This window comes from Dromiciops gliroides, chromosome 1 (assembly GCF_019393635.1).
Source record: "Dromiciops gliroides isolate mDroGli1 chromosome 1, mDroGli1.pri, whole genome shotgun sequence".
In the NCBI taxonomy this organism is placed as follows: Eukaryota; Metazoa; Chordata; class Mammalia; order Microbiotheria; family Microbiotheriidae; genus Dromiciops; species Dromiciops gliroides.
This window is the reverse complement of record NC_057861.1, coordinates 90,303,974-90,315,384: the sequence shown is the minus strand read 5'-3', so window position 1 is coordinate 90,315,384 and position 11,411 is coordinate 90,303,974. Positions and strand designations below refer to the sequence as shown.

The 11,411-nt window shown below is 37.2% G+C and overlaps 1 protein-coding gene across 1 annotated transcript; it reads right to left on the bottom strand.

Annotated features, from left to right (window-relative positions):
- Positions 1-8,261: 8,261 nt before the first annotated feature.
- Positions 8,262-8,759, bottom strand: LOC122736877 (40S ribosomal protein S10-like). The gene has a single exon (XM_043979285.1). It carries the CDS (start codon positions 8,757-8,759, stop codon positions 8,262-8,264), a length of 498 nt encoding a protein of 165 aa, XP_043835220.1.
- Positions 8,760-11,411: the final 2,652 nt, after the last annotated feature.

Below are 11,411 nucleotides of genomic sequence, written 5' to 3'. Positions count from 1 at the left end.
ATAGAACACTTGATTTTGAGTAAATCATTTGTAGTCTATAATACTGATTTCTATCATAATTAAATCTCATATATTTAAGGGGTGGGGAAAATCTCACTAACAAATTCAAATAGAAATGAGGGCCACTAAACTGTACATAAGAATCCCTGACAATCCATATTTATTTAGAAAAACCACATATTGACATAATCTATTGGATTATGGGGTTTTTTTGTGTAATTTATTGTCAAATATCTCTTTGATGAGAACTTTTACAATGTTTCTTGGGGACAGCTTGTCACAAGAAACACACTGTAGAAAGCCAAGATGCTTCAGTGCATAAAGAATTGTCCTTGAGTTCAAATTAGTCTTTTGATATATGATTGTATGACCATAATCAAGTCACTTAAACTTTAGTGCCAGAAGTAACTCACTAAGATTATAAAGTACACAATTATTATGTAACTATAGTTATATAGTTTTGTTGATATAGATATAGATATAGATATAGATATAGATATAGATATAGATATAGATATAGATATAGATATAGATATAGATATAGATATAGATTATAGATATAGATATAGATATAGATATAGATATAGATATGGGTAGTTTCCAGATCTAGAGTCCCCTATTCCAATGAAATCACAGGTGTAGACTATATATCTATCTATATCTATCTATATCTGTGTGTGTATACATACATATACAATTATGCATGCATGTATGTATGTATAGATGTATTTATGTATGTCTTATTTGGATTAAGTGACTTACCTGAGGTCACCGCATAGTAAGTGTCTGAGGCCAGGTCTGACCTTATTTGAAGAGATTTGAACTTTGGTCCTCCTGACTCCAGGGCCAATGCTCTATACACTGCAGGACCTAGCTGACCCTCAGACTATAATTTTAATGCACACATCAACATAATACACACTCATTGAAGTATATTTAACTATACAAGTTATGATCCTTCCCTCCCTCTCCAACCTCACCTACTCCATGCAGAAAAAAAGAAAAGAAAAGAAAAAAGAGAAAATAAATAGAAAATAAGCTCCTTGAGAATAGGGACCCATTTTCTGTGTATTTTTTGAAATTGTGTGTGTGTGTGTGTGTGTGTGTGTGTGTGTGTGTGTGTGTGTGTGTGTGTGTATCCAGTGCTAGGACAATTTGACAATGTCTAGCACAAGTAGGCAATTAATAAAGTTTGTTGAATTCAATTGAATTGAATTGAAAAAATTGTGTTACATGTAGGGAGAGAGTGTAGATTCTAGAAAGGAAAGATCAAAAAAAGAAAATGGAGAGTAATCCAGGTTTAAAGGAAATGTAGAATGTTTGAAGAGGAGTGGTATGGGATAAGATTATAAGTAAATTAGGCTACCTCTATGACTCAATCTACTTAACTGTAAAATGAGATTAAAAGTATTGTTATCTTTCTCACAAGGCTATAATGAGGATCTATGGAATGGTGTATGTCAAATTCTCTGTGACTGATAACACTATAGGAATTAATATCAAAATTAATGATGATGATAATAGCAAATAGCAGATGACTTTTGAAAATGTAGTTTTGATTCTGATTGAGGAAGAGGTGGAGTAGGATGGGGTGAGAGCTATCAAAATAAGGGGAAGTTAAAGGGATAATTAAAGGGGCAAAATTAGAATAGACCTACTGTTGACATTTAGCTATCTCGAGAATTATCTCAAAGGCTAATTTATGGTGATTGCTTCCACAAAAAGACTAATGTTGTTTTTTTCCCCTTTCTTTTAGTGGGCCATGAGAAGGAAAAACCTATGCATCTTATATGTATGCACCTGCAAGACCTTGTGCCAGAACTGAGTGGGAAAGAGAGAATTGGCTGAATTAGATTTGGGATTCTCTGCCACCCCCCTTCACCCTAAAGAACTGCTGAAAGTCATTTGTCTAGTTTCTATTCAGTCTTTTGGTAACAGGAAACTCACTATACCTTTAAACAATCCATTCCATTTTTAAGAAGTTCAGTTATTAGGAAATTCTTGCTAATGCTGAACCTAAACATCACTTCCTTTAAATACTACTGTAACTCCTACTGAAAAAATAGAAAAATAGAAAAAGTCTTGTTCTTTTTCTCCAAATTACTTTAGGCAAAATATCTTTAGTTTTTCCACATGGTTGTCCCTACTTAACATCCTTTCAGTTACCCTCATCATTCAGTTCTTGATCTAGATATGCTCTTTGTTTTTATAAGACATGATGCCTTAACTAAAAAAAAATAAACCAAAGATGTCATGATGGACTTCTAATCATCACTGATGGTTGGAGGATGAGAGTATTTTGAGGAGGAAACTGCCCAGACTACATACAGTGCTCTGTACCTATTTCATTTATACATGAGGTCAGCATGGGTCCTCAGTTCTTTGGTATTTCTAGGTGAACACATTGCAAGACCAAGGGGTAAAACAAACAAAAACAAAAACAAAAAAAGAGGGAGGAATAAATATGAGTAATACCTCTTTCATCCAGCATCCATGACATCAGGGCTCTTTCAACAAGCAGAATTATACTAGTGATATACTCGGTAGGACTAGGACACTGTCCTTAGTTCTTACTGAATGACAGGTATTCTCAACCTTAATCAATAGTAATAAAAACTATTGGGAAACGACAACAACAACAACAAGAACAAAAAAAAAAAACAAAGGAAGGGAAAATGGTCAAATGGGCCAGTCATATACCAAGTTATTTTCAGAGTGGGAACTAGAAGGAGTGTTTTCTGTCTCCAAAATAAGTGATCTTTATGATGGGACTTAAATATGAGGAAAGACTTAGAGACAATATCATAGTTGCCAGGAATCTAGTAGTTTTACATACATGGGAGAAGTCTACACCTTGACTAGAGGAGCAATAATCTCATAATAAAATAAGAGAATCATAAAATCTCAGAGACACAAAGACCTCAGAAGCTATCCAGTTAAAATTCTACCTGTAAATGAATATCCTTTGTTTCAACCAATTCAAATGATAATTTGTCCTTTGCTTTTGTTTTTAACTCTAGCATTTTTTCAAATAATCACTACTACCTCTCTATGATATCCATATAGTTTACATAAATTACAGCCAAGCTCTTGACAACATTTCTCATGATTCACTGTGTACACAAATTCCTTGACTGCTCAGATAGACTTCCTTCAACATTGACATTGAACCATTAATAACTACATTGTGTGTCCTGCTATTGAATTGGGCATAAAGTCATCAAAATAAACTAGCCCTCATTTTTTTTTCCTGAGAATATCCCAAGGAGCCTGTCAAGTGTCTTTCTATGATATGAGGAAACAAAATTAAGAGCTAATAGGGAGTTGATACCCCAGAGAATTATGGTAATATTAAGAGAGAAATTAGCAATCTAGTTTGGATTCAAGTCACCTGTCCCAGAAGGAATTTATATTCTCTGAGAAAGAAAGAATTGAAAGACCTGGCTACTAAGCCACTTGGGAGGACTACTATAGAACTGCTGAAGAATATAAGAAAGGCCATTTTTTTGTTATTTTGGTGAGGCAATTGGGGTTAAGTGACTTGCCTAGGGTCACACAGCCAGTAATTGTTAAGTGTCTGAGACCAGATTTAAACTCGGGTCCTCCTGAATCCAGGGCTGGTGCTCTATCCACTGTGCCACCTAGCTGCCCCAAAGTCCATATTTTTTAAGTAAAGAGAATGGAGATTGTAAACAGTAGTCCAGTGAACTTGACTTTAATTCGAGGTAAAATTCTGGAATATATTAAAAGGATAGTTAGCGAATGTTTAGAAAGAGAACCTTAAATCCCAAAATTCAAGATGGTTGTATCAATTGAAAAATAAATCCTACTTCACCTATTTTCATTTTTGACAATGTTATTAACCAGTAAATCGGGTTATATGTAGATATAGATGATATAGATATGAATATGGATATAGATATAGATATAGTCATAGATTGTATACACACATATACACACATATTAGCAAGTTGTAAAACATAAAAGGCTTTAATATTAATATTTCGGAAAAGATGGAAAGATATGGGCTAGATAATAAAAAATAAATATTTTGGAAATTTGTTAAGTAAGAGGGTCCAAAGACTACTCATTCATTACCAGTTTATTATCAAATTGACATGATGTTTTTAGTGACATAGCCCAAAGATCTATGCATCATCCTATGCCACTTAACATTGTTATCAATTATTTGCAAAAAAGAAATAGACAGTAAATTTATCAAATCTAAAAATGATACAAATCAAGGAAAGATAGCTAACAGACTGTTATGATAGAATAAAAATTCAAAAAGCCTTTTGCAGGCTAGATCATTTGGGTCAAATAAAATTTAATGAGAATAAATGTAAAGGAAATTTTTATTGTATTAAAAGTACACTCTACTTGTAATGGGGCAGAGAGATGACTCAGGAGATAAGAGTGCTGGATCTGAATTCAAGAAGATCTGAGTTCAAATCTGACATCAGACTCTTACTAGCTATGTGATCCTGGGCAAGTCATTTAACCCTGTTTGTCTCAGTTTTCTCATCTCTAAAATGACTTGGAGAAGGAAAGGGCAAACCCTTTTAGTATCTTTGTCAAGAAAACTCCAAATGGGTCATGAAGAGTTGGACATGACTGAATAACAATAACAGTGTTTCATTAGGCACACAACTTTCTGGAATAGAAAAATTATTATCTCACTGTGCTCTACCCTTGAACGACCTCATGTGGGTACCATACTATATATTGATGATCTGGAGAGGGTCCAGATGAAGGCAACAAGGTTGCTGAAGGGATTTGCATCTGTGTTATGTGTTCTGAGTCTATATTATGTGTTCCTAGTTGAAGAAATTAAGCATGTGCAGCCTGAAAAATAAAAAAAGAAAAGACTTGAGGGCTGTCTTCAAATATTTGTTTTTTGTAATTTTTTTTTTGGTGAGGCAATTGGGGTTAAGTGACTTGCCCAGGGTTACACAGCTAGTAAGTGTCAAGTGTCTGAGGCCAGATTTGAACTCAGGTCCTCTTGACTACAGGACCAGGGCTCTCTATCCACTGTGCCACCTAGCTGTCCCATGTCTTCAAATATTTGAAGACTTGTTTTATGTGAAAGAGGGAATAGATATATTTTCTTTGGTACTTGACAGACTTTATGCTAGACATCATTTAAAAATAAACAAACAAAAAACCATACACATGCATGTGCATGCTCATGTGTGAGCACGCATAAACACACACACACACACACACACACTTTCTAAAAGAGTCGTCCAAAAGCAGAATGTGCCTCTTCAGGAGGGAAAGTGTTCTCCCTCTTTGGTTCTCTTTTAGGATAGACTGGACAACGAAGTGTCTGGTATGGGATAACTGTGATTATCTTTTTTTTTTTTTTAGTGAGGTAATTGGGGTTAAGTGACTTGCCCAGGGTCACACAGCTAGTAAGTGTGTGCTAAGTATCTGAGGCTGGATTTGAACTCAGGTACTCCTTGACTCCAGGGCCGGTGCTCTATCCACTGCGCCACCTAGTTGCCCCTACTGTGATTATCTTTAAGTATCTATTGACTTATAAGGCAAATGTGGTCCTTCTTAACATTCATATTTTATCATTTTGTGAACAAAACAAATATAACTGAATGTTGAAAAATTATAATGACCAAATGTGGGACCAAGAAGAGATATGAGAAGTCATTTTCCTATTTTTTAAAAAATATTTTTGCAGAGGAACAGAATTCTTTGTTGTATTGGTTAAGTTTGATGCCTTTTTTTTTAAATATTCTTTGTTATCTAATGAATAATTCTCTAGGATTGGGGAGAATGATACCTAGGGAACTTCAGGATATATATATATATATATATATATATATATATATATATATATATATATATATATATGTATATATATATATATATATATGTGTGTATATACACACATATATGCATATATACATAAAAGATCTTATATATATGTGTGTGTATGTGTATATATATATATATATATATATATATATATATAAGCTATCAGTAACAATATTTGGTGAATGAGTGCCTTGTTCATCCACATTAGTGTCTAATGTAACTCCCCATTGTCAACCTCCTCAGATATTCCTTTAAATTACAACTCTATCACATATTTAGTAGTCCTAGAACCATGGGTGAAAAGAACTACTCTACCTCTTTGTGTCTCCATTTCCTCATGAGTATAATGAAGATGGGGCACCTAGGTGGAACAATGGATAGAGCACTGGGCTTTAGGTCAGTAAGGCCCGAGTTCAAATCTGACCTCAGACTCTTACTAGTTGGGTGACCCTGGGCAAGTCACTTAACCCCTATTTGCCTCAATTCTACATCTATAAAATGTGGACGCACTGGAGAAGGAAATGGCAAACTTCTCCAATATCTTTACCAAGAAAAGCTGATGGACAAACGCCATGGTGTTAAGTAGAGTCAGATAAACAACAAAAGTGGAAATAATAGCACTCATGCTATGGATCTCATCTCCAAAAGGAAGAAGGTGTTAGACTCTAATTATCTTTCTACCCAGAGCCATACCTAACATTTTTTCACACAATATACCCAGTCAAGAATTATTGGGGCAGCTAAGTGGCACAGTGTTTGATAAAGCAATGGCCCTGGATTCAGGAGGACCTATGTTCAAATGTGGCCTCAGACACTTGACACTTACTAGCTGTTTGACCCTGGGTAAGTCACTTAACCCTCACTGCCCCGCAAAAAAAGGAAAAGCAAAACAAAGACAATTATTGATGGTGAGTAGCAATCACTTTTTGAAAACAAATATAAATAACGGGGAAGGCAGAGCATGATCCTGTGGTTGAATGTACCACCATGGGATAGAGGAGGGTGCTGGAAAACATGTAATGAAGCAGCTTGGGGAAAAGGGGAGTAGTAAGAATGAAACCTATGCCATTTGGTAGCTTCCTATTTTACTAATCATTCTTGCTCACCCACTAGCTGCTAAGTTCAGTTGTTCCTATGCTTTTGGAGAGTAAGTTGTATCAATGCCTCTAAACAATGGCATCCTGGTGCAATGCCATTATTGCCCCCCTTAGTCATAGTGGAGGGAGAGGAAGTTTGCCATGTGATATCTATTGCTATACATACTGGTAAGCCACACTTCCTTCAGAATTCTCATGACTAACAGAGCTTTCAGGGAAGTCGCTCTCTCCCCAAACACCTCCTGTATATTGAGAACTAACAACTCAGTCAAGCCTTCCCCAGACCCCCTCCACAGCAAAGATAGAACTGGCACTGCCTTCTGGCAGAGGCCTCCACAATGAGGTTGATTAGTGTGGAACAAATCTCACTGTTGTGAAGGAGCTGAGGCTGAACAGTTCTCTGGTCCAATGTCAAGTCTTGCCCTCAGCTCTGCCTCAGCAGCTGTAAAGGCCCAGAGCAGGGAGAGGACTTGGCAATGAGTCCAGAGCTCATTCAATCAGCTCACACTTCATATCACAATAGCATAGAAGCCTGATTGACAGCCAGTTAGCGAGCAAAGCAGAAACCAAACAGACAATTCTTTCTAACCCAATGGTGCCTTAAAGCCTGGTTTGGACTCTGGGGATCAGCTTTCCCAAGCCAGCCTCCCAGGAGGAGGATAATATATGTGCATATTTTTATTATGCTCCCCTCACTTTTCCTCAGTTTGTAACCATTGATTCTAGCAGCTATTTAACTTGTCCTTCATAACCTTTCTTTGCCCAGTGCTGATCTGCTCAAAGGAGGCTGAGAATGAAGGCGGCTGTTCAAACTTTAATGCTCAAAGTTTTCTGGGCTAAGACACATCTAACAAGAGAGAACAAGACAAGAAGGGAACATGAGATGCGACCAAATAGGCAATTGTGGTCAGGGCTTAAAGACATAAATGATCTCAGATTTCATCTTAGATAAGTTTTTTTTTTTTTTTTTTTGGCAGGGCAATGAGGGTTAAAGTGACTTGCCCAGGGTCACACAGCTAGTAAGTGTCAATTGTCTGAGGCTGGATCTGAACTCAGGCCCTCCTGAATCCAGGGCTGGTGCTTTATCCACTGTACCACATAGCTGCCCCTATCCTTTTTATTCTTTTTTTTTTTTTTTGTGAGGCAATTGGGGTTAAGTGACTTGCGCAGAGTCACACAGCTAGTGTTAAGTATCTGAGGCCAGATTTGAACTCAGATCCTCCTGAATCCAGGGCTGGTGCTCTACCCACTGCGCCACCTAGCTGCCCCTATCCTTTTTATTCTTTTTTTTTTTTCCCAAATTTTATTCAATATGAAACATCTCTACACTTTTTATTGAGGAGGTTGACCACATCCATAACCAAATCCACCTCTAAACTGGAATTCTGTTGCTGACCCAGCACCAGCCTCAGCCTTCTTGTCAGCACCAGGGGGAGCAGCACTTCGTCTGTATGTGTCTCTGTCAGCTTCACCACGACTAAGCCGGGCAGGTCGCTCACCCTCCAGGCCTTTAGGCCTTGGCCTTCCTGTCTCAGGACGACTTCTTCGGAGTGTGGCAGGCACAATCTCAGGGGGCAGGTGAAGGTAATCCCAGAGATACTGAATGCCCTCATTGGTGAGATACCAGTAGAAATGCCTCCATGCAAACCGCTCCTTAACGTAGCCACGAGACTTTAGAGACTGCATAGCCTTCATCACATGGAGATTGGGCACATTCTTGTCTGCCAGCTCAGGATGCTTTGGCATGTGGACATCTTTCTTGGCTACCATTACTCCCTCCTTAAAAAGGAGTTTGTAGATAGCAATTCGGTTCTTCTTGGGCATCAACATCTCGGCAGTGGTGACAAAGGGTTCTGCTCTAGATGGAGCCCTGGATAGAAAAGGCTCCTTTTTATTCTTAATAGGCATAGGAGAAAATGTTGCTTTGTTCTCTGTTTTTCTCTCCCTGGTAATAAGGAGAGCCAAGACTCCTTGGACCTAATCTGTGTCTGTTTCCTGTTCAAGAGAGCAGAGGACTCTTTTTTCCCCCTTTTTCTTCCCAGTAAGAAAAGGAAAACAACTTTTTTCTTCTATCTCCTAGTGGCTTTGTGAGAGGCTCCATTGGGCACAGAGCTAGGACAAATCCATAATCCATTACTATCTTCCAGTCAGTAACAATCACATATCATACAAAGTCAACATGAACAATTACATTTTTAATATATGTCATTTTTGATAAATATGTATTTTTCAACTAGGCAAAGAATTGCCTTAGTCATTCATTGACTTTCTAGTCCCCATGAAATAACTACCTTCAGCATAACAGCCATTTTAATGGTTTTAGACAATTTTTATCTTTGGTTTGTTTTGTTTTTTAAGTAGTGGTGCTTAGCCTACCAAAATGATACATTCACCATTGGTTTAAAAAAAAAAAAAAGAAACATTCCCTGGTAGCCCAAGGACTGCCTTTTAATAGACTTAATGTGTTGCAGTCTCATTAAAAGACTATTGAGGGGGCAGCTAGATGGTGCAGTGGTTAAAGCACCGGCCCTGGATTCAGTAGTACCTGAGTTCAAATCCAGCCTCAGACACTTGACACTTACTAGCTGTGTGACCCTGGGCAAGTCACTTGACCCCATTGCCTGCCCAAAAAAAAAAAAAGACTATTGAGGGGGCAGCTAGGTGGCTCAGTGGATAAAGCACCAGCCTTGGATTCAGGAAGACCTGAGTTCAAATCCTGCTTCAGACACTTTACACTTACTAGCTGTGTGAACCTGGGCAAGCCACTTAATTCTCATTCCCCTGCAAAAACAAACAAACAAACAAACAAACAAATAAATAAATAAGCAAATAAATAAATAAGCAAATAAATAAATAAATAGACAAATAAGCAAATGAATGAATGAGTGAATAAATAAATAAAATAAAAATAAAAAAGCAAACCAAAAAACAAACAAACAAAAAGACTATTGATAGGAAAAAAAACTAGGTAAAAACATCTTTTATAAATAATATTGGCAGAGGAATACAGTATGGATCTCCCACAAAAGTCTATGTGTTCTAAAGTTGGCAAAAATGCTCTGCTTTCCTGACTCTGATCCTATGTTCCTTATGTCTGGAATTCCCACCCCCCTCTATCTTTGTTAAATTCTTACCTGTTATTGAAAGCCCCAAACACTTCACCTATATGAATCCTTTCCCAATATTCCCAGTGGATAAAGTTATCATAAAACTTTGTTTTGCGCTACTATTCATTTTGTATATATCATTTTGTATCAGAAAGTGGCACCATGAATTGAGAGCTAGAGTCAAGAAAACCTGAGTTCAAATCCAGCCTTATGCAATAAATAAGTAACTGTGTGGACTCAGGCAAGTCATTTAATATCTGTTTGTTTCAGTCTCCTCATCTCTAAAATTGGAGTTAATTATAGTACCTACTCCCTTATTATAAAGATAAATAAATGAATATTTGTAAAGCACTTTGTAAACCTTAAAAAGGTATATAAATGTAAGCTATTATTATAATTAGTGATCTCAGTTTCTTAAGACTGTGATCTCGGGGGCAGCTAAGTGGCACAGTGGATAAAGCACTGGCCCTGGATTCAGGAGGACCTGAGTTCAAATCTCGCCTCAGACACTTAACACTTACTAGCTGTGTGACCCTGAGCAAGTCACTTAACCCCAATTGCCTCACAAAAAAAAAAAAAAAGACTGCGATCTCTACAAAGTCAGCAGTCATGTCCCATTGAAATGTTGTTTGTTATATTGAATGTAATATTTATTTGAAGGACCACAGACTACAAATATCTTTACTCCCTTAAAGTATGTATTGTAACCTAGGAATAGGGAATGATCTAAGGTGGATGTGACTCAGTGAGTATCTTTTTTTTTTTTTAACTTTTTTTTTGTGAGGCAATTGGGCTTAAGTGACTTTTCCAGGGTCACACAGCTAGTAAGTGTTAAGTGTCTGAGGCTGGATTTGAACTTGGGTCCTCCTGACTCCAGGGCTGGTGTTCTATCCACTTCGCCACCTAGCTGCCCCTAACTCAGTAAGTATCTTGCTGAAATTTTCCCGAGAGGAGGGGAACATAATGTAGGGGACAATAACATGCACAGAGTGCTATGGTGTCTCTCCCAATGGAAATATACTGGGAAATCTACTTCCAAGAGAGTCCTAGTGAATCATAAAACTGGCAAAATTGTGCAGTATATGTACACTTTCCATAAATACTTCCAGTATCTTAAATATGTGATTAGGAGAAGCAATAGCCCCCTTTGTCCAAATGATCTATGGGAGTCTCAAGTGACTTTTTCTTTTTTGCTCACAGTTCAATTTGAGGCCTTGTTCTCTCTCAGTCTATGTAGACCTCTGAAAGGATCTTGGTGGTTGGCTTCTCTATTTGTTCATTTCTTATTTAGCTGAAAGGATTAGACTCTATTGTCTTGTGTTTCTAGATTCTGAATTTTGTAGTCATGTAGTATTAGTGACCAGAACAGCAAGGA